This window comes from Plecotus auritus, assembly GCF_963455305.1.
Source record: "Plecotus auritus genome assembly, chromosome: 2".
Classification (NCBI taxonomy): Eukaryota; Metazoa; Chordata; class Mammalia; order Chiroptera; family Vespertilionidae; genus Plecotus; species Plecotus auritus.
Genome location: NC_137771.1, coordinates 117,878,237 through 117,902,625, shown reverse-complemented (window position 1 = coordinate 117,902,625; position 24,389 = coordinate 117,878,237). Strand labels below are relative to the sequence as shown.

Sequence of the window (24,389 nt, the reverse complement as noted above, 5' to 3'; positions counted from 1 at the left end):
GGGCTTGGCACATAGCACACAGCCCATAAAATAACTTGAATGAGTTGCATGAGATGAAAGCAAAACCAAGATGGGTCTTTTTACCTATACTGTGGTTTATGACCCAAAATTTTCCCTTACATCTATCCTTCCTCGAAAGCCCCCTTCTTAACCTGCGCATCTCTGTGCTCTGCCCGTTTTGGCCAGAGGGCTTTAACTCCCATGTGCAGTGGACCCACTTCATTACTGTGCACAGCTTACTTAGTCATTTGTTCACTTCATTTTTTTTCCCCAAAGAAGTAGGCAATCTGTCAAGTTTTCTGATGATAGTGATTCACTTTTATTATTACTTTTTCCAACTAATGTAATAGACCCAGAAGCTTAAAAGAAGAATTGGGATCTGGAAATATCCAGGCAAGCAGAAATGATAATTCAGGATAGAAAAGAAACAGTGAGAATTTTGAACTAAGGCTCTCAGATGCTCGACTAGTACGGATGCTCCAGGACGTAGTTGGCAATGTGCTTGATCGCCAGCATCGTCTCTTCGCAGGTTGGCCGAATCTTGGATTCAGGAAGGGCAAAGCCGTATCTGCCTTTATCCCGCAATTCAAAGGTGAAGGAATATTTGATTCCTTGGTCATAAGCCCAGTCGTCAGAGCCTCCAGCAGCAGGATCTGAAATGTGCAAACAACAGAAAACAAATCTTTACATCTAGGAAGGAAATTTTTAAAAATGCCAGCTTCCTTTTATAATTACAAATGTTTCACTGTGCAAAAATAATATAGGTAGGCTGCTTGCCTAGTAAACTGGATCATAAAGATATAAAGGCTATTTTTAAAAATTAGACCATTGTTGCTGCTAAGCCTCCTTTGTGGGAATGATGTGTTTACTACCCTAGGAAGTATGTAATTGTAGTGTATAAACTACTCAGTGTGCTTGTATGCTGTGGTAAACTATGCTATATAGTATGTAATTTGTTTACAAAATATATATAATTTATTGGAAAAAATATGTATCTGCCAGGAAAATAAGAAAAACTGCTTGGTGACTGGCAAGAGGAGAGGACTCTCAGCCCTGGGGCCACTGTGCTGAGGGATAGAACTGGAGCAGCTGGAGGGCAGGGCTGTGCCTTCATTTTTGTTTCCTCAGGGCCTGGCCTATGTCCTGGCATGGATTAGGCAGTCATCCAGTCATTCATTCAATAACAGTATGGTGTCACTGCTACATGGATTATGAGTTCATTTATTATTCACTTGTTCATTCATTCATTCATTCATTCATTCATTCATTCAATCACTCATCTATTTAATTCGGTCAACGATGTACAGCCCCCATTGAGAAGCAGGCCATGGGCTCAACTCTGGGGATGTCAGGACAAAGGAAAGCCGTGGCCTCTGCCCTCCCAGACCTTACAGTAGAATCACAAACCTCACTGTACTAAGTTGAATAAAATATACAAGAAGTTCTCAGTATATGAATAGTGAGTTATTTCTGCTAGAACCCCTTAAGGTAATAGTATATGCCATCTGACTCAGAGCAGTTTAAAAAAGGACAATACAGAGAACTGTATTCTACATAAAGCTTTTTTTTCATTTTTAAAGCCTTAGGATTGGAGCCTCTCACACTGCACGGGGCGGGGGAGAGGGGGCTCTTGATGATAGGACCTGGTCTTTTTTTTTTTTTTTTTTTTTTTTTTAAATATATTTTATTGATTTTTTACAGAGAGGAAGGGAGAGGGATAGAAAGCTAGAAACATCGATGAGAGAGAAACATCGATCAGCTGCCTCCTGCACACCTCCCACTGGGGATGTGCCCGCAACCAAGGTACATGCCCTTGACCGAAATCGAACCCGGGACCTTTCAGTCCGCAGGCCGACGCTCTATCCACTGAGCCAAACCGGTTTCGGCAGGACCTGGTCTTTTCCTTTTTATTTCCAGTCCTTTTATACCTGGGGCAAAAGAAATCATGCAAAGGCAGGGAAAAATATTGCTATATTTTGAAAACAGAGCCTGCAGAATGTGCCTTTCTAGTGACTCCAAGGCTCTGGGGTCCGACCCCCACCTCATTCTCCTGCTGCATGCATGTCTCATGTCACTTGTTTGCACACCTGAGTGACTGGCTTGAGCCTGAAGTAGCCTCCCTCCTATGCTTTCCTCCAGCAACTGTCCTTGCAGATAAAACTTCTGTACCATCACCTGGGCAGTCACCCTTGACACGAGGCTGGGCTGGTTACTCCTTGGGGTGCTCTCCTTGGCTCCCTCTGGTCAGCACTTAGCTCACCCCTGTCCACAGTTCCTCCCTCCCTCCCTGCTGTGGGTACTTTGAAGACTGCGCTGGCCCCTTCCTTCCCTTTCTTCTTCCCTCTTTCCTCCTCTCCACCCTTTTTTACTTTCAAAAAGCATTTACTAAAGATGCTCAATAGGTGTTTATAGAGAGTGAATGTTTACATGTGTTGAAAGCGATATACTTTCCTCTCTTTTTCTGAACAGAAACTGATGACATATTTCAGAAAAAAATTCACCCTGAGGCAAAACCACATGCTTTAAATGATCAGAAAGAAAAGGCTCTGGGAGCCATTATCGCCTTCTTAGGCACGGGCTCTCCCTGCACAGTTCCGAAGCCGAAGCCGAGACTCACAGATTGTGGTGGCTCCTGGGCCATAAGTGTACTTGGTGCCGTGCAGCGTGGCCAGCTCCTTCACAGTGGCTTTAGCCAGGGCATTCTGCAAAAGAACCAGCAGCAAGGGAGTAAGAAACCAGAACACTCACTGACAAACCAAAAACAAACGTCCACACATTGTTTTAAGGACAGTCACAGCTCCATTAACATTTTATACTCCTTTAGCACCCATTCCAGTTTAGCAGCTAACTTTGTCATAGACCCCAAAGACTGCCTTGACAGGATGCCTTTCCCCAATGCCCCAAGCAGTCACTCAGAACTTCCATCTGTCCTACAGAGTGGTCATACTCTGTCAACACCATTTGCTGGCCTTTAAGTCCTCAGTGACTTCTTTAACTCAGTGTCCCCAGGGTCTAGTCCAGGGTTTGTCACTTAGAGGTTGTTCAGTTAACTATTTGTTGGAACTCTGAGGATGGTCAGCACACTTCTTACCCAATTATTTGGAATTAGGTCCTTTATTTATTTTAAATTACTGTTACAATAAAGCATGAGTTCTAGGAATAAGTTCTGTTTTAGTCACAGGAAAATCTTTTGTTAATTTTCTTTTTTATTTACATAGAACTTAGTTGGCTTTTTTTCCCTGGAATTCTTATTTAGGCTTATTAAAAAAAAATTTTTTTTAAAACCTTACTTCAGGCTAGACAAATGAGGCTTATAGAGATCTGTAACTGTCCCAGACATCATATTTATTGACATAAATGTCATTGTGAAGTAAAAATTAGGTCTTGTCTAAGGATTAGTTTGACAAATTTATCTTATCTCTGGAGCTTGAAAGAGAAAGGAGGCAATGAAGTTTTTATGGTTATTACAGACAAACAAACAAAAGTCAAATGTAGACAGCACCTGGGAAGGCACATGGGCATTATTTAATTATTGTCAGCTGAACCCAAGGAGACAGGCAAAGCCACGCCCTGGGAACAGGCCTTGCCAAGAGGGCAAGGGTGTTGTCAGCTTGACCTTCATTTCAGCCTGTGGTGTGGGGAAGTGGTTTTGATATCTAAATCCAGCCTAGCACCAGGAATGCTCAGGGCCTACTCAAGTATGCAAATAATCTCCTTTTGTCTTGACCTTTTGGTGAAACTTCCTGGTATTTGGTACATAAAATACACTTGCTGGATTGGCTCTGGGTCTCTGTCTCTCCATCAGAAGAGGACGGTGGTCCCACCTGGTCCCAGCTTTTTCCTTCTATCTCTGTGTCTTGTCTCTTTCTTTTATTTCTCAATCCCCAGCCACCCCTACTCAGGAACTGGACCTGCTCTCTAGCCGCGCTGGACGCGGAAAGAGAGAAATACCTACAGTCAAATGCACACAAAATAACTCCAAACCAAAAACCACCTGGAAACATAGCAGGTTATAAAGCCAAGATAAAGTCATGACAGGACTGTGGGAGGTGGGGCAGGAGCATCAGAAACTACATATGTGAATGACTGAGGGTCAATGCTGCGCTCAGTGCCAGCACAGAGATGCTTAGGCATTGTCAGTTCCAAGGATGTGGGGCAGTTCTGGCTTGGAAGAGTTTTAGATTGAGAAATTAGAGAACATTTATTCTATTTCAAAATGCAGAATATTTGAATTCTAGAATAAAAAATTAGGAAATATTAACTTACATGTATTCTTTTTTTCTTAGAAATAGCATCACCCTCTCAAAAGACCTATTGCCCTCCTGCCCCTCCACTCAGTTCCCCAGGGAGAAGGGCTCTGTTCCCAGCTCCTCCCTGCGCTATAGAGGCCCTAGCATCCTCTGATGCACTGCCTATTTAAATGAATCATTTGGAAAGCAAGGCCTGCTTAGGCTGTCTGGGGAATACAGATTTGAAAATCTGACTGTTTACTATAAGAGAAAAAGCCACAATTCACTCTGGTTGTGAAACTGGCTATATTTCACATGTTGGCATCATTATCGTGACTTGTACAAATGCTTAGAAAAATGTGAGGTTGGTGATGAAATCAGAATAACTCTGTTTACAAAGTAGCAATGTCCCTTAGTTCTTTTTCTATTAAAACCCGTTAAATAGCCGAAACCGGTTTGGCTCAGTGGATAGAGCGTCAGCCTGCGGACTGAAAGGTCCCGGGTTCGATTCCGGTCAAGGGCACGTACCTTGGTTGCGGGCACAACCCCAGTAGGAGGTGTGCAGGAGGCAGCTGATCGATGTTTCTCTCTCATTGATGTTTCTAACTCTCTATCCCTCTCCTTTCCTCTCTTTAAAAAATCAATAAAATATATTTAAAAAAAAAAACCCTAAAATGTCAAATACTTTCTGTAAAAAAAAAACAAAAACAAAAACAAACAAACAAACAAAAAAAACCCCGTTAAATAGAGTCTGATGTAAAACTGCTGAGGGCACATCCTATAAGACTTCAAGGATTCCAGCTCCCAAAGAGTGAATGCTTCATCAACCAAGTGGTAAATTAGAAAATTTAAAAAGTATAAAACTTAAATCATTGATTTTCTGGTTTTGTTGATTGAACTGATTTAATCAGCTTTTTGGAATTAACATATTATTCTCAGACTTTTGGACACTAAGTTGAAAATTCCCTTTTTTCCTAAACTGCTAAACTGATATATGCTTTCTCTTACTGCATGGCCTCTTTACTGATGTGATCTGTCTAGTTCCTGTTCAGTCTTATTCTCACCCACACTGGAGTCAGGTCTTCTTGCCACCTGTTAGTGTAGGGCCTATTGCCCAATAGAATCGAAATAGTCTACAAACATTGCAACATGCTCTGGATAGATTTCAAACCATTTTTTAGAGATGTGAAACATGGTGAGGTACTCATTCTTTTGGTAGGTAAACAGTATGTTTTTTTACTGTTCTACAATTTCTTTAACTTGCCATTACCCAAGGACATCTCTAGTTATTTTTTTGTAAGGCAGAATTTCTGATTCTAAAAACCTTTTATTTCTTCCCTAGTTACTTTTTTCAGGTTTTTCATCCGTTCTATTTTTCTTTCCATAAGCTTTGAATTACTACTTTTGTTTAGTAGGAATATGACTCTAAAAAGTTCTGGTGATCTAAGGTACAACAACATGGCTATAGTTAGAGATACTGTATTGAACACTTGAAGGTTGCTATGAGAGGAAAGCTTTAATGTTCTCTCCATAACAATAACTGCAACATCATCATTCTTGTGAGGTAAAGGATGTGTTGACCAATGTGGTAAATGTTTCACAATATGTACATGTATTAAATCATCATATATGATTCTTCAGGGTTAGTTCCAAATGTGAAAAATTATGAAGACTAGAGAAGATTTAAGACAAGAAGACCATTGTCATCATCTACTGAACTCCTGTGTGATGGTTGACCTTCAAGTCTCTCAATATATTTATTGGTATAACAATATTTTAGTTATCCAACAAAACCTAAGGGGCCTGCTCATGATCTGTTACTTCTTTTGACTTAATTAACTTATCAATTTATCCATAACTATCATTAGAGTCAAACAAAAGTTCAATTTGCCTTTTCTGAAACAGTTGCTGTGCCTTTACTACTGAAGCACTATCTAAGCTTGATGTTATCTTAAAACTGCAGTCATTTTGCTCTGTCACTCTGCACATTGCAGGAACATTTATTTGGGCCTCAGCATTGGCTCGCCTAGTCTGCGGTTGCTCTCTCATCTGGACATCTACCTCATCATCACATCTGTCAGCGGCTCTCACTTTTCTCCTTTCTTGGTGTAAGAGTTTGGGCTAGTCCCTCCCTTTTCTCTCAGGTTGCATAACTGGCTGTACCTCCCCCTCCCCTTAATAGCTAGCGTTCCCTGAACTCATTCCTGCCACTCCTTACCTCCTTGACCTTGGATATCCTTGTCCCTTTATTGGACTCTCCTTCCCCTCCTTGTTCACATAATTCACATGCTATTGTTCTTCAAGTTTCAATTTTAGTGTCACCTTCTTTGCAAAGCTGCCAAAACTCTCTTAGGGAGCACTGAGCCCCCCCCCCCCCCCCCCCCCCCCCCGCTCTTGTGAGGGCTCATTCTCTATTAGAGTTTCTATCACTCTGTGGATGAAAGGGGCCACATGCTAACCTGATGAGCTCAGGGAAGGCCTGCATGACAGTCTTGCAAACTCAAAGACCTAAAGTAACCATAAAGGATGGTCTGAAATTAAACTTTATCTAAAAGCAGTTATGGCCCTAACCAGTTTGGCTCAGTGGATAGAGCATCGGCCTGCGGACTCAAGGGTCCCGGGTTCGATTCCGGTCAAGGGCATGTACCTTGGTTGTGGGCACATACCCAGTGGGGAGTGTGCAGGAGGCAGCTGATCAATGTTTCTCTCTCATTGATGTTTCTAACTCTCTATCCCTCTCCCTTCCTCTCTGTAAAAAAATCAATAAAATATATTTAAAAATAAATAAATAAAAGCAGTTATGGTGGATAGTCACATCCTAAGCCCGTATCTTCACTGACAAAGTCAACCTTTATCTTAACCGAGCCTATCTGTCTTTTTGCATCTATGACAACATATCCTTGAAATGTCTGGGTAACTTGAAACTTCCTTTTTCTGGACCCCTTGGGGCACAACCTAATGTGCCTGGGCACCAGGACAGATACCACAAATTCCTTCATTGTTATTGTTATCATGTTAACTGTTGACTGTTAACTATCCTGTACCCACCTAAGTATGTGTCTATCATTTTGCTTTTCATCCAATCCCAGAGGTTTCTCTGCTTTGCTTTCTCCCACCTTTCTAGTCTATCACCAATGGATTTCATGTAACCCACCTACGTCCCCTCCTTTGATTGCAATGTATAAAAATAGATGAAAAAACTGCCATTCTCTGGAGCATTATCCCAATCCATTGAGATACTGCTTCCGGGCAATTGTCAACAGTTTGGCTCAAATAAACTCACGAAAATTCTTTACAGGTTTGAATGTTTTTACGTTAGCAACTCTGCTGTAATAACTTCTTTTTGGCATTTAATCTCCTTGTGAGGAGGGGTTCTTGGCTATTCATTTTGTATCTTCAGTAGGTTGCATAGCACCTACCACATGGTTGGTTGTTTGAGTCTAATTCTGAGACTTTGGGGCATTATAGATGGGCCTGATTTGGAAGGGGGTACAGAGTGCTGAGCTCTGCAAAGGCTGAACTGTGACTTGCCTGAATGGAGATTGGGATGCTTGTGGGGAGGGTGGCAGGCAGTACCAGGTACTGATGGCATTGACCTCTGCTATGGACTTTACTTATTTCTATTAATTTTTAAAAATAAAATCTGTGGACCCTTTCTCTTAGCCCCTAATACCAAGAGACAAAAAAGTTGGAACTGACATTAGTCAACCAAAATATCATCTTTTAAATTCCAATGATCTTAACAAAAATCTTTGGAATCAGTGTGGGTCTTTTCTTTTGAAGAGTTCAAATACTTTCACAAATGTTAGTCATTTATCTTCCCAACATTATCTGTCCACATTTCATCGACATGGAATTTTCTAGCAGAATAGAATGCCATGGGGGGCAGTGTGTTTGGTGGGGATGTTTCAACTAAGCTAGTGACTGACCCCTGCCAGGAGTGGGAGAGAGGGGCGGCGGGGGGGAAGGGGGGTTTCTGCATTTGCTAAAATGTTAGAATGGTAACTCCTTTCCCTGTCTGGCTCTGTATAAAGGGATGAGGAAAGTTAACTAAAGACCCACAGAAAGAATAGCTCATCAGAGTGTGATCCACATCTTGAAAAACTCAAATTAATGACACTTTCTATACAACCTGTTATTTGAGGGACGTGTTACATCTTTGCTCAATAGGTTCAAAATGAGAACTAACATTTACATAAACCTTAGACTTTACAAAGAACTCTTGATAAGAGCTAAATATTTTTATCCCCATTTTTCGGATAAAAGAACTACTGAAACTCAGAGAGGATAAAAGAACTTGCCCGAGGGCATGCATTCCTGGTAAGTGGCTGATTTGAGACAGGATCTTCTTGCTTCAAATCTGTGCTCTTTTTCACTTCTTGTGGCCTTCGAATAATTTAAAAGAAATGTTGCTGGAGCTGGTTTTACCAATTGTAAAGAACAGAAGAAAGCTAAATATAAACCAGCCTCAGAGAGAACTTTGCTCTCAGTCAAGGCCAAACATGGCCAGCCTTTATTAATCCTTAGATGAGTTTTCTACCACATCTTATGCATGTTCTCTTTGTCACCTGCTTTCTTAGAAAGAAGCCTTGGTCATACAGCAAAAGACAGTGACAGAGTGTCACATCTAACTCAAAGCCCAACAGACAAAAGACCAATTAGTATAATGGTTCCCCAGGCTCTGAGCTCCAGGCTGAGATGAATAGAGTGAGGGTGTTTCTTCCCACTGACCTGTGTCTCCAGCTGACATGTGATCAGGGACCTCCTGACTTAGGACTGTGCTTGTGGTCCTCATTGCAGCCTCCATGCACACAGTCAGTGTCATGAAGGGAGGCTGCCTTCTAATTTTCCTCTGGTCCTTTATTCTAGTACTAGAAAACAGAGGACCCAAACTGACAAGGGCTTTAAACCAATTCAAAGGACATTTCCTGCAGAACCTTGTTTCTCACTTGAGTTTAACCATCCGTCTGGGGGAAGAGATGCGATAATGGAAGCATCAAAATGATCTTTAACTGCAGTTTCCTTCCTTCTGTCTTGAGATAATGGGGAACTCACACCAAGGGACCAATAAGGAATTTAACTTTTGTAATTTTTGTGCAAAAAGAGAAGCCAGCGCTGAGGAGAAGGCCTTTGGGACTTTAAAAAACAAATGTGTTTCTGGGAAAACAAAGAGGGTAAACAAGCATAGGCTCTGGTTGCAAAGCCCTGAGATTTGAGAAAGGGAAGGAGTTAGGGAAAGCTTGGCTAGGAGAGAGGACCTGTCTATCTCAGCAGAGCCCACAGGGAGTATGAAAATGTTTTCACTGATGTAAACCAAATTTTTTCTTTGGCTGATCTACAGACATATTTTAAGCTCTTTAAAATTCAAGGAAAATGTGAAGCATGAGTCAGCTGAAGTTTCAAAGTCCAGAAATTTTTTTTTTTGTGTGTGTGTGGAAGTGGTGCTTCTTTTAAATAAATATTAAGAAACAAATGCTACAGAATGAGGATGTACATGGTCTCCTGCACTTCAGATTTGCAGAACACTGTAAACTACGCATGAGAAGGGTGGGAGATGCTGTGAAAGCCAGGAACCTTGGCTGGAGATGTGACTCAATTCTTATCTCTGTTTAAAGCAGGGCTTCTCAACCCTAGCACTCTGGACACCTGGGCTGGATAACTCTTTGCTGTGGGGCTGTCCTGTGCATTGTGGAATGCTTACCAGCACCCTTGGCCTCTACCCACTCTATGCCAAACACTCCTACAGTTATGACAACCAAAAATGTCCCCTCAACATTACCAAATGTCCCCTCAGGACAGGGAAGGGGCAAAACTAGTTTACAAGGAAAGTCAAATAAAGGACATGATTATGACAAAGAGTATATTTTATAGAAAAAATTAAAAAGAAAGAGAACTGGTTTTAAAGGTGCTCTGAATCCTTATTTTCCTGTTGACAATGGTATGTGTCTCCTAACTACCACTGCTAGGTCAATCCTGCTAAAATATCACATTACCAGCAGGGTTGCCAGATTTAGCAAAAAATATGGGATATCTGGATTTTGGGGTATCCAAAATATAAATTTCAGATAAATAAATAATTTTCAGTGTAAGTCTGTCACATGCAATATTTGGAACATACTTAAACACTAAAAATGATCTGTTGTTTTTCTGAAACTCAAGTGTCACGAAGTCGTGTACTTGACCAGGCAATCCTATGTCTTGGGTGCCAACTCCAGGGCCTGGCTCCCACACAGCAGTTATCTGACATTCAAGAGCCTCCATAGTCTGTTTGCTTCCTACCCACTCTTCTCTGGCAGGAGCACTCAGCACAGGAGAGCCTCCTGTCCCCCATTTCCCCCACTGCCCATTGCACTGTGGTGCATTCACTGACTCTTCTCTCTACTTCAAGTGCTCCCTTCCTCTGCCACCCCAATTCTGCCCTTCCTTCAAGGCTCAGAACAAATTGTGTTTCCTCTCTGTAACCTGTATTGAATAACTTCATCTCATATTGCCTTTTCCCCACCCTGAATGCCTACCATTGTGCCTAGTTGGAAACTGCCATTCTGTCCTTCTGTTCTATGGTATCAGTTAGCCGAGTCTCATCACGTCAGTAAGATCCTACACTCTCTATCGCTGGAGCCATGCTCGATGCTGACCACTTAATAGGGGCTCCATGAAATTTCTAGTCATTGCCTGATAAGCCATGTACTGACTAGGAATTTTAATAAGCCAAGCAGTCACTGAAAATGTATAGTGGTAATTCAGCAACCAGTTTCTCTAATCAAAGAAATTCTGCAGTTGTTATTTGAAAAATTTTGTCTTTTAAGTGAGATTGCAAATTCTGTGAAATTCCTGAAGCAGATGCTTTGTGCCTCAAGTCCTGTCTGCCTTAGCTGCTGGTAGCCTGCCTGACAGCAGGGCTATGGCCTCATTGCTCTTGTTACTAGGCAGAGACTTGGTGACAAGTGTGATTGGGTGCGCTCATGACCCTGCAGCTGTCCACCTCCTAATCATAATATTTATTTCCTTTGATTTTTATGTTTATCTCTAATCTGAGCCTTGCTCTGTGCTCACATGCTTGGATGGAGCACTGGATTTCTATCTTGGTGGCTCATTAACTGAAACTTTAATTAAGAAGTAGTGAGGTGCTGTAAGACTCGAAGGTGTTAGACTTGAGAAAAATATTTCTATCTTTTGTTTAATAATTTTTCAGTAAGACTGTCACTTTTCTCTGGCTTAATCATAAAGACTGGGCTCTCAGAAGTGAGGTATCTCAGCTGACCAGTGTAAATCCTTAGCAAAGTTAGGGGCAGGGCATGAAAGCCTATTTAATGAATAATAGCTACAGGGGGTACCAACCTAGAACATGGCCACACCAACGTGTGTGTGTGTGTGTGTGTGTGTGTGTGTGTGTGTGTGTGTGTTTGGAAATTGGGGCAGCCTAAGAAATTCTTCAGGATCCAATAGTTCCAGGCCCTAGGCTGCCTCTAATACTGCTGTTGACTTAGCCAGCCTTTATTGTCTCATCTGGAAAACAAGATCAGAGAAATTCCAAGATTTCCAGCTGTAGAATTCTGTGCTTCTAAAGCAGAAATGTGGTGTGAGATGCCTGCCCCTTTGTGTACTTTTGTGGAGTGCACATCAGCTTTCCATTTGCTCAAGATACTTAGTTGACCTGTTATGATGCTGGATTTCTACTTTTGAACTTAGAAGTGGTATAATAATAATTACTATTATTTACAGTGCCATGTAGGCCTCTTTGGGAGGAAGGTGTACCAAAGATTGGGAGCTTCTCCATACTCAATAAATGCAAAGATATGAATAGGTTTGGGAGCCTTTTCAACTATGTCTGCTAGTTTTTATTTCCTGTGACAATAAAAAGGTCATACAATAAAATATTTCATTATCCTTTAGAATTTTGAAAATGTAAGTATATTCTTTATCTGGGCCTTAAACCTTCCTTTGAGGATAGTGATAGCTTTATAGCGAAGAAGTCAACACCAAGGAACCAGACAGTTTATTAAACCATTGGAAATTTACAGTGCACTTTCTATGAAAGTAATTTGCAAACTGGGAAGCAATGCATGTAAGATACTTTTATGATTCCTCACACTTTTTTTTACTGATCTGCTGAAGATACATTTTTGTAGCCTTCCTTGTCATCTATGCTGTTACTTATGTTCTTCTATCTCATTGGTCTTTTGCATTCCTATCTCTGCCTTTCTTCACTCTGAAAGTTGTCTCATGATATGGGCAATTATCAGGCAATCTACATGTAAGATCTCTCAGAAATGAAGCCACATAAATTTTCATCATGACTCAGACATCAAAGGATTGCTACTTATAATATGTCCTAGATTTGGGCTAAGAATGCTAATATAAGTAGAGAATAATTTCCTTCAGCTTGGAGTCTTATTCTCTTTGAATATTTTGCCAAACAATTATAATCTTATAAACTTTATAAGTATATAGAGAGATTAGAATTATACACACACTCAAAATTTTGTATAAGACAAAGTCTGCTTTGCATTACTTTAAAAAATTCTGACTTATCTATAATGTGGTATGCCCAGAATTTACCTTATTAATTTTTCCTACCTTTTATTTTCTACTGTGGGGTCACATTTTCCTAACTGAGAATTAATGTGGAGGCACTAGATTTGGATGGAACATTCATCTTTCTAGATCAAGACTTACTTTTTCCTTTATATCCCCATTACAAATAAAAACCACAGAAAAGCTAATGTTTTTCTTTTTGAGAGAATCAAATTCTCTTTTGGGTATACATATATTTATAATAACTCTATAGTCATGAGTTGTCCTAGCAAAATGTGCCAAGGAAATAAGTAAGTTGAATTTATACAAAATAAGAAAAATGTTGGAAGTATCTATACTCTTAGTTTCTGGGTCTTCGAAAGTTACTGGGTCTTCAGAGTTGCTTTGGAATGCCAACAAAACCCAGATCCCAAAAGAATCAGATAATCAAATAACATCCACCTTGGATTTCACTAGTGGCATTTAAAATTTTCTTTTAAGATGTGAGGCAAAGGTTTAATTATAGAAAACAATTATAAGAAAATAAAATAACTTTTAAATTAATGAGTGTGATATAAGTACAATTATATTTTGCATTTTAGTTAACCTGATTATGCTCTGAAAAAGATAAGAAGTCACATGTGCTTTTCCTTGAATTTATTAGTTTTGTGAATATAAAAATAAACATCCAACATAAGATTATTTTGTGGTTTGTGCTTTTTTTAAAGAATAGACTGTGAATATTTTAGTTTGTTATAATCTGTTTATTGTACTTCTTTGCTAATTAGAAATTAAAAACAATTTTGGAGGGCAGGATTTCTAATATCTTTTTGTCTATTACCTCTCTTTCCTTGATTTTAAATGAAGGAATGATTGTTAGAGAAGAGCATTGGTGGCTTGCTTTCTAGGGAATGGCTTCACACTGCTGGGGACTTGTGTGAACTGGCCCACCAAACCGACTAACTTGAGCCTTGAGTCTGTTTCTGGATGAAACTACCATAGGAAGGAGCAAAAATTATTCAGGAGATTCTATAAATAGATCTTTATTTATTTTTTAAAGGATAATCTGTGGACTTTTAGAGTAGCCCAGATAGTATGTTATTACTATATGGAGTGACAAAGTTTTCATCTAAAAGGGTTTACATTTATTCTCAAAATAAGAAAAAGCATTGAAACTTTGTGAAGCAGTTCAATTCAAAAGAATACTTTGTCTCAGTCTTTTGTTTAAAACTACTTGCTATTAAGCAAACTGGATATCCTGGTTATTGTTATACTTAATATGGTTTATAATTTTAGTTTTACTATTTTACTTATAAACTTATTAATGCTTAGTTATTATGGCTTTTTTTATTCTGATGTGGTACAATTTAAACATATTCACATTAATTAAGCAAACAACACATGCCATCACCTCTCCATTGGTGGCTGGAAATCTAGGACTGAAGTGAAGAGCTGACCACACCCATCTCTGGGACAGAGGGCCTTGAGCACCCACTGAGAACACTGAGTATAATTGGAACACTGAAATATTTAATGGTTCCAACTAATAATGTTTTCTTTGTGTTTTGGCAACAGATAGGGAAAATGGGAAGCTTTTTGAAAAATAGCATTTTTTAAAAAAGAACGAGCTTGTCAGCTATTAGCTATCATTTTATTTTCTAAGAGGCTGAGTTATTTTTCTGTTTTGCTCTTCACAAAACAGTTACAGCATTACATGTTTTATTTGGTTTTTGAAAGACTGAATCTGAAAGTACAAAGCAATATTTTTCACTTGTTTAAGTTACTGGGTCTTCAAATTTATGTATTTAGGTAAGCCAAATATCTATGTCATTGTCTAAGTAGAATACTTTTTTGGGGGGAGGCATAACTCAAATGCTTTATTTTTTATTTTTTTTCAAATGTTTTAAATCTTGTTCTTTTAGATCACTGTTCCCAACTTCTGGCAGCCAGATGTTTCACAAATTTAAAAAATATATTGTGTGAAGAATTCAAAGCTTCTTATTTTAAAAAGAATACGTATTGATGTGTGATATTTGTTAATTATGTAATTTAGCTTTTCATGTTGTTATATCTTGATTCTCCAACAAGATTGCTAGTTTATGTTGAGTCAGGGATATAAATTATTTCCTATATCAAGTAAGGACCCATTCACATCATTTTTTCATTGACTGATTTATTTTTGTGTCTCACCTCATCAAACAGTGAAATAAGCAATTTTAGGATTTCATCACAATCCAATGTCAACTAAATGTGCCACATTCCTAATGACATCTGCCACATTCTGCCTATGTCAAATCCAGCTCAAGGCAACTTGACAAAATTGACTTTCTGATTAAGATTATACATGAGATGAGGGAACTTTGTGGATTATCCCAGATGCCTCTGAAATCATCATGTGAGTCAATATTGTGGTGAAGCAGGAGGAGGTAGAACTATTGTCATTTTGAAAATGAGTGAATAAACCACATTGGGACCATTCCCTGAATCAAAATGATATTTCTTTTAGCTAATTTATTTATCCACTTCCAGATTCTCTGTAAATTTGTTGTAAGTCTTTTGCTTCTATTATCAAAAATTATTAATGGAACTTCTAGAAATTGTTCTTATAATTTTTTCCAAGAATAGAATTTTAAAAATTTAACAGTGAAATACCATTTCTACTGTTAAGACTACTTACCAACTCAACATTGTCCTCTGTGAGTTTGTAATCATAGGAGTAAGGGTAAAGCATCATCTGGGAGTATGAGTGGATTGTCAGATATGCTTTGATGGAAGACAGGTTGTTGCGGATGAAATTAGCCAGGGCCTTGGTCTCTTTTTCAGACTCTGCAGCAGGTCCACAGTAAGTTTCATCACAGGGGCTTCGAGAAGCTCCAATTTCTGGAAAAACATATATTGTTAATGGTAAAGGTCATCTACTGAAGTTCTCACAGAGCATGTTTCAAACTTTCAAATCAGAGAGTTAAAGATAAGTGGTTTCTACAGGAGTACTAGTAATCATCATCATGTATGTACACATTATAAACTATGTACACATTTAGTCACAAGATGAGGGTAGTGTGTTTTTAAGCTGACAAGGTAATAGGTTGCATGTGAAACCAGCAATGTATCCCTGTGTAGTATTATACAGTGAGATAAATATAGTGTATGAAAATTAAAAAGTACAGAGAAAATTAATATCTACGAGAAATTTTCATATTATTGTAATGATTTTCTGAGATTGAATCACAAAATTATAATTCTATTACAATTTTGTTTAAATAGCTATTTAATGATGGTCTCCTACATTCCACAAGTAGTAGGATTATGTCGGGTTTGTTCAGTTTTATGTTCCAGCATCTAGCACAGCTGGGAATACAATAGAGCACACAACACATTTTTATGGACTGAATAAACTCTATTGTCTATGCTTTCAGAAATTAAAACTCTAAACTATAAAATATTATATTTTTTCTTGTTTTAGACACTATTTTGTTTCCTATATTATTTTTCCTCCTATGCTTCTCAACAGATACATGCAAATGGTCAGCCAGATACTTACTGCACCAACCAGCATCAAAATTTCTGTTGGGGTCTGTACCAATGCATTTAGTTCCATCATAGGTGGAGCGAGTCTTTCTCCACATTCGGTTCTAAAAGTGGATTATATGGTTAGAACAAGTATAATAGAAAGTGGTTGGTTTTAATTTGATCAGTGCCTCTAAATACTGGTTCATATACCTTGGTCCAAGTGTAGACATAGCCATCAATATTGAATACAGGCAAGACATAGAAATCTAACTTTTCGAGAAATTCTGTCATGTGGATCTCACGTCCGTAGGTGCGAACAGCCTGTGATGAGTTACAAAGCAGAATTTCATGAAAAAAATGGAATGCATGATGCTGCTAAAATTTACATAGACTAGATGATGTTGACTTTGGTAATAGATGCAGTGTCCCTTGTTGAAGTAGATATTAATGTTTAAAAATCAATTAGCAAAATACTGCTGATAGTTTTGTTTAAAACACTTGTTACTAATTTTTTCTCTGTTTCCAGGATACTCTATTTCATCTCTATGTATTCCACATAATTATTATTTTTTATTTTAATTTTTTACTTTAAAGTTGAACAAAGATTTAACAAAACTAAAGACTTTTAAATAACATACATATTCACTTCCTTTGCAATAATAACCATGATAACTTTTTTTCAAAGTTAGTAGATATGATGGTAAGACTCATTCTAGTAAGCAAGAAATGTCTATGGGTGGCTATGCCTGTTTCTCATAATATCATCTAGAAATGTATTTAATTTCTATGAAACCTCCTGTAGATAGTCTAGCCAGTGTCTATTATGGAAAAAGAATGAGAACCTCTTCCATTGTAAATTGAGTTCACACTAATGGACTTTGGGGAGCCTCTCACTGAGGCTCCAAGCTGCACAATGATGGAAGTCTTCTTTGTATGATTGTTTCTTGAGAAGGGAACTCTGTTAAGGGACTGGACTAGTTCTCCATGCTAAGAAATGTGGACACTTATCTATGAATAAGGACCTCATGCCCATTTATTATATTCTCTTAGTCACAGTCTCTTAGCCCCAGAATTATTTTAAAATTAAATTTAACTCTCTCCTAAGTGCTTGAATAGACTTTATATTTGAGGCTTTTATGTATTAATAGTTTTTATATACTCTTTGTGACTTTATGCATGTATGTTCATTACAATAACACATGATAAAACATGGGCTTTTGAAGTTAGAGAAGCTATAGAACCGTGTTTTTTCAGTGGTCTACAATTGGAGATAATCACAGTAATGATAAAAGTTTTTTCCCTAGAGGAAAGATAGGGAAACATCCACTCAAGTCAAATGGTGGCAATTGGATACATAACATGTCTAGAAACCAAAACCATACAAATAGACACAGAAGTACTTTCCATATACCCTCCACTCAGCTTTTCCTAATGTTACCATTTACATAACTATGTTACAGGAATCAAAGTGATACACTTTGTTGTATTCAGAAAAGAAATTATATTGTATATAATCATATTTTTATATATTTAAAAACACTTTAATATTTTAAACCTTTAATCTATCTATATAAAATCCTAATATACAAATTGACTGACCGGTGGAATGACTAGCGGAATGACTGGTCACTCTGATGCACACTGACCACCAGGGGGCAGACGCTCAACGCAGGAGCTGCCCCCAGCCTGCAGGCCCTGACTGGTGGCCGTGGCAGGGTGGGGTGGGGGTGAGGCCGGTAAGCAATCACCCCAATGTCGCCCCATAGATTGGCCCTGATCGCCGGCCTAGGGATCCTACCCTTTCAAGAATTTCATGAACTATCCTCTAGTTTTGTAGTAATTTAGAAGAGTTACAAGTACAGAGAGTTCCCTTATACCTTTCACTCAGCTTTTCCTAATGTTACCATTTACATAACTGGATCAAAGTGATACATTTTGGTGCAGTACTATAAACTAAACTACAGGTTTTACTCATTTTTCACCATCTTTTCTACTAATGTCCTTTTTCTGTTCTAGGACTCCAAACTGCATTTGGCTGTCATGTCTCCATAGTCTCTTCTTATCTGTGACACTTCCTCAGTTTGTCTTTGTGATTCAGCACTTCTATTGAAGAGTGCTGCCTGGTTATTTTGCAGAAGGTCCCTCAATTGGGCTTCTCTGATATTTTAATAATTAGAGAGAGGTTATACATTTTGGGGAAGAATACCACAAAAACCATGTACCTTTTCAGTGCATAACATTAGAGAGCACATTGTATTGATTATGTCTCATACTGGCGATGTTAACCTTGATCATTGTTAAGGTAGTTCCTGCTAGGCTTCTCCATTGTAAATTTTATAATCTGGTAGACATTTTTCAATAGAGCAAATATTTTATTTCTCTTTAAACTTTTACCCCCTAATTTTTGTGCATATCTGTTGATTTTCCTAAAATTATTATTACTGTAGTGTTCTAATGGTAATTTTCTATTTTGCTCATTCTTTGTACATCTGTTAGTTGTAATTCTGTAAGAAAGACTTGTTCCTTCTTTCCTTTTTATTAACTTATTTAATCATCTATTTATATCAATATGGAGTCATGGATATTTAAGAATTTTAGTTTTTAAAGGGCTTTCACATATATCTTATAATTAGAATTATAAGGTTTGAAAACAGTACCATTTATGGTAGGGAGCACTATGTACTATTTTCTTTTATTCTTCTAAAGCATGCAATAATTAGTATCCAGGAGGTAATGATCGAGTTAGTGTTTATCCACAATCATGAACTTTCATCCACTATACTACCTATTAGCCTTTCCACTAAAGGTGGGTGTGAAATTCAAGTAAATACAATTCGCTAACTGTTTTTATTTTAAAACTTGCTTTATGAAGGTCTTTTGGTGAGAGTTGCAACTAATACCCCAAAATAAGAACTTGAAATTATGATTTTTCTGTTATTATTCTCTTCTATTATAGCTAGGTGGTAAGGAATTGATTGAAGTAAAATAACACTTTCTACTTCCCTCATCCCTAAATCACTTTACATACTGACCTCTCTCACAAACCACTGGCAGAATGCTGGGGAAATCCACTCTCTGGCATGGAAACCGCAGTCCATGAAAATAGCAGGCTTATTGGGTCCAGGCTTGCCAACCTATTATAAACAAAAGGAAAACTATTATTCATTAAATTTGGAACTTACCAGTAACTACCCTTCTATATATATATTTTATTGATTTTTTTACAGAGAGGAAGGAAGAGGGATAGATAGTCAGAAACATCGATGAGAGAGAAACATCGATCAGCTGCCTCTTGCACACCTCCTACTGGGGTTGTGCCCGCAACCAAGTTACATGCCCTTGACCGGAATCGAACCTGGGACCTTTCAGTCCGCAGGCTGACGCTCTATCCACTGAGCCAGACCGGTTTTGGCGTAACTACCCTTCTGAGCCTTGGATTCAAGAGGTGAAACTTGACAGCAGCAAGAAATATATCCCATGATTAAATTAAAACATCATATAGCACAGTATGTCCTTGCCACTATAAACCAGTGTTTGAGCTGAAAGCTTATTGAGCCTTATCTGTGGTCTTACATGGTTGTTTATTACTTTTATTAAGCTTGATAAGCACATATTTTCAGAGGATGCTTAATTACTCTGCTTAATTGTCCTCATGGGAAGGTTATTTTCAACTGCTATTATTAGGTGACAGGCCCAAGACAACTGGATGAATAATTAGAAATAATAGTGATAGTTGCTAATCTTGTAAGAATTTTTTCTTCTCTCCCACTTATTCCTTTTCTTTTTATATTATTAGAATTATATGACCTAAATGGCATTAGAAGATGACAGAAACAAATTGTTGATATGCTTTGTAATATTGTCTGATAGACATGAAGTTTATGAAACTCTTTAGCACATGGATTTGCAAACGACATCTGGGGGAAAAGAATTTCATCAAGGTAGATGATCATTTACATTGCTTAGAGGAAAGTGGTTAAATTTATAGGACATCCATTTTATTGCATTTTTCCTTTTGAATAAGTCAACATAATGATTTAAAAATCCATGTATGATAAAAGAAGCTGGGAAATCTGTTTGATTCCCTGGGGGATATAGGCAGGGAAAGAATTTTAACAATGTTTGGGATGAGTATATCTGTGAAACAGATGTTAATGTGTTAGAATTCATTGATTTAAAGCCCTCAGATATGGCAAGGTCATGGTTAAAAACAATTACCTTGAGGAGGTACATAGTGCGTCCTTCAAATGTAGTGCCGATTGCACTGCGAGAGATGAGGTCTGGATTCTCACTGGCAACTTGCTGAGTCCAAGACTCTATCTACCAAATGGAACCATATGGATTAATGTGGCATTTTTGGTTCAATTCCCAAAGTAATGTCTTATTAAACAATGTGCATGTCCTACCGTTTCCCAGTTGTTGTACTTCTCGTAACTGTGTCCAGTCGCACGGACCTGGCTGTCAAACTGAGCCTCCAGAATAGATCTCAGGTTGCTTATTAATACCCTGAAATGAACCAAAATGTGTGCTCCTGTGAACATAAGTACATTTCCCAGTGAACACAGGTGAAAACCAAGAGCCACTGCATTAATGGACAGTACAATGTGTTCTCTATGGAGTCACACATGTTCTCTGATAGTTCCTAATATTTTTCACCCTGAGCTGATTATCACAAATGGTGAGCAAATCACTGAGAAGGATACTGTAGAGTGTGAGCAAGGCAGGCTCCTCCTGGGCCCAAACTTCACATATTTGGGTGTTTTGGACCCTAAACTTGAAAATTGTATTCTAGGCTAGGGACATTGGCTGCCACACAAAAGTGTGCACTTGAGCTCTATCTGTGGTCTTTCTTCCTCAGGACATTCCTGGTGTTAGTGAGAAGGCTAAAAAGGGCTAATTCCAATGTAACCCTGATATTTGGAGGCTAGTGATCTGAACCCATGCCAGCAAGCTTAGTGTAACCTGTAATTAAGTCACTACCTTCTTCCCAGATACTGGTCTTGCAGAACCGGTTACAGAGGCCATGGGGCTGTGGACAGTGAACTGCCCCAGAGGGAAGGTTATTAATGCTGGCACCAGGCCAGACCATCAGATATGGCCTGGAGACCCCCAACACCTGGGGGCCTTCTTGCAAGGCCCACGAACAGGACTGGAAGCATAATCCATGTTTGTAGGACAAGGACCATGGGGAGATATAGGGGAGGGCCCCATGCATGTTCCTTCACTCAGATTTGGAAGGCTGTTCCCTGAGTCCGCTTGTGTATTAAACAGTGTCCCTCCATTTCTTTGAAGCATCCTTGGTTTTCTTTGGTCTTCTGCAACAGCTGGTTCCCTGACTGAGAAACCAGCCAAGCTTGGCTTTTTTGGCCTCTGGTAAGGGGACAGGGCTTGGGGCCTGGGGCGCAAGATAGGCCTCCGGAAGGCGAGCCCTGCTGATTTTAACAGAATTGAACCGGGGGACTCCTGGCACTCCCGGACCTCAGCCTAGGACCCAGCCGGCATCTGGAGAAAGTGGACAGACACTTCTGGACCTGTTGACAGAATCGGTAAAGTAGGGGCCCCAGTCAGTCAGGCCCACTCCAAATGAGTGGAAGGGGGAGCTTGATCACCTCCCCGGAAGTCATAGGACTTCATCAGTTAAATTGGTCAGGAAACTGGTGGACTGTGTTTTTAAACTCTTAGTCATAGGACTTCATCAGTTAAATTGGTCAGGAAACTGGTGGACTGTGTTTTTAAACTCTTAGTCATAGGACTTCATCAGTTAAATTGGTCAGGAAACTGGTGGACTGTGTTTTTAAACTCTTAGTCATAGAACTTCATCAGTTAAATTGGTCAGGAAACTGGTGGACTGTGTTTTTAAACTCTTAGTCATAGGACTTCATCAGTTAAATTGGTCAGGAAACTGGTGGACTGTGTTTTTAAACTCTTAGTCATAGGACTTCATCAGTTAAATTGGTCAGGAAACTGGTGGACTGTGTTTTTAAACTCTGAGTAAATGTCTGGTGAAAGTGTGTGAGTGTGGAGGGAGAGAGCCTGCCCTCTCTTATCCTTTGTGTGGCTCCACGACCTTGGTTACACAGTCCAAGTGGGCCCCAACCTGCGGTTCTGCGATTTGTCATATGGCATAACGGTGACACACCCCCACGTGGCGGTGACCAGGCCCAGGGTTTATATGGGTGCATCTTAGCTAGGACAAATCTAAGCTCCCAAGGGACGTGGCCAGGCGGACATCTGAGTGAGGATCTGTGAAAACAGGTTATCCCCTCCCTTGTCTGTCTCTCGCCACCGATCATCATGGGGTCGGGACAAAGTAAACCCATTGTTCTCAATTGCATGTTGAAAAATTTTGAAAAGGGTTTTAATGGAGACTATGGTATTAAAATGAACCCCAAAACACTGAGGAAATTCTGTGAATTAGAATGGCCAGCCTTCGGGGTCGGCTGGCCCTCGGAAGGCTCCTTAGATAAGGGACTGGTCAGGATGGTCTGGAATGTAGTCACAAAAGACCCTGGACACTCAGATCAGTTTCCCTACATAGAGAGCTGGTTAGAAATTTATCAAACCTTGCCGCCTTGGGTCCGGTTCTGCGTGTGTAACAAGGGACAGAGTAAAGTTTTAATAGCAGGAGTGAAGAGGCAGGCAGGGCAGGTGCAGGCTAAGGAGAGGCAGGCAGGGCAGGAGCAGGCTAAGGAAAAGCAGGCAGGAGAGGAGAAAGCAGAAGAGAAGCAGGCAGGAGAAAAGAAACAGGTCCCTCAAAAGGGAACCCAACCTCCTGTTCTGCCAGGACCCCCTAAGGAAGTCCCGCTAGTTTTACCACCTCCATATGTGCCACAGACAGCACCACGTGCTCCCCCCCCGCTGGTCTCAAAGGTCCAGAAAATCTGGAAACACCACCCCCCTCCGTCTCTCCTCAACCAGGCTCTCCAGAGCCAGTTGGGCGGCGCTTGCGTTTAGCCGATCAAGGGCCTAAGCCACAACCGGCATGTCAGATGCCTCTCAGGGAGATTCGGGGTGCCCAAGTGCTTGGTGAAGATGGGACCTTGCCGGAGGGAAGGCCAGTCTATTATTTTCAGCCTTTTACCACAAGTGACATCCTGAATTGGAAACATCACATCCCAGCTTATTCTGAAAAACCTCAGGCCATGGTAGAGCTCCTAGAAACGATTTTCCAGACCCAGAAGCCCACCTGGGTGGCCTGCAAGCAGCTCCTTTTCACATTCATTAACACTGAGGAGTGCATGAGAGTAGTAACAGAGGCTCAGAAGTGGCTCCAGACCCAGGCGCCTGCAGGAATATTAGATACAGACAGAAGGGCCAAGAAGGCCTTCCCAGATGAGGAACCTGATTGGAACCCGATCTCAGAAGACGGAAGGACCGGGCTAGAAAGATATCGGCTGGCCTTCCTCCAGGGCAGTAGTCGGCAAACTCATTAGTCAACAGAGCCAAATATCAACAGTACGATTGAAATTTCTTTTGAGAGCCAAATTTTTTAAACTTAAACTTCTTCTAATGCCACTTCTTCAAAATAGACTCGCCCAGGCCGTGGTATTTTGTGGAAGAGCCACACTCAAGGGGCCAAAGAGCCGCATGTGGCTCGCGAGCTGCGGTTTGCCGACTACTGCTCCAGGGGGTCAGGGCCGGAGCTAAGAAGCCCCCCAATATGGCTAAAATCTCTGAGGTTTTCAGGAAGCCTGATGAAAGTCCAGCAGCTTTTTATGAGAGACTATGTGAGGCATACCGAATCTACACTCCCTTTAACCCTGAGGCCCTGGAAAATCACACCATGGTAAATGCCGCTTTTGTAGGCCAAGCCCAGCCTGTTATCAGGAGAAAGTTACAGAAGCTGGAAGGGTTTTCAGGAAAAATGCCACCAAACTGCTGGAGATAGCCAACAAGGTTTTCATCAACCGAGAGAGTGTGGCAAGGAGGGAGGAAGAAAAGAAAATACAAAGAAGGGCCAATATAATAGCAGCATCTTTTAGAGGCTCAGGCTCCCAGACAGATCAGAAAGGGAAGCAAGAATACAGATCAGAGGGAAAAGGAAGAGCGAGCCTGAGATGAGACCAGTGTGCCTATTGTAAGGAGACAGGACACTGGAAGAATGAATGTCCCAAACGACAAAGTAAGAAAACTGGA

The 24,389-nt window shown here is 39.9% G+C and overlaps 1 protein-coding gene across 1 annotated transcript in view; it reads right to left on the bottom strand.

Moving 5' to 3' along the window:
* Positions 1 to 299: 299 nt before the first annotated feature.
* The window catches only part of CPB1 (carboxypeptidase B1), a 49,724-nt gene continuing 25,634 nt past the window's right edge, over positions 300 to 24,389 (bottom strand). The window contains exons 4-11 of the mRNA XM_080654824.1: positions 20,660 to 20,759; positions 20,472 to 20,573; positions 19,286 to 19,387; positions 16,464 to 16,574; positions 16,285 to 16,375; positions 15,421 to 15,623; positions 2,618 to 2,702; positions 300 to 653 (exon numbers count right to left, since the gene is read on the bottom strand). Coding sequence (XP_080510950.1) covers positions 466 to 653; positions 2,618 to 2,702; positions 15,421 to 15,623; positions 16,285 to 16,375; positions 16,464 to 16,574; positions 19,286 to 19,387; positions 20,472 to 20,573; positions 20,660 to 20,759 — 982 coding nt within the window. The 3' untranslated portion in view covers positions 300 to 465. The remainder of the gene's footprint in view (positions 654 to 2,617; positions 2,703 to 15,420; positions 15,624 to 16,284; positions 16,376 to 16,463; positions 16,575 to 19,285; positions 19,388 to 20,471; positions 20,574 to 20,659; positions 20,760 to 24,389) is intronic.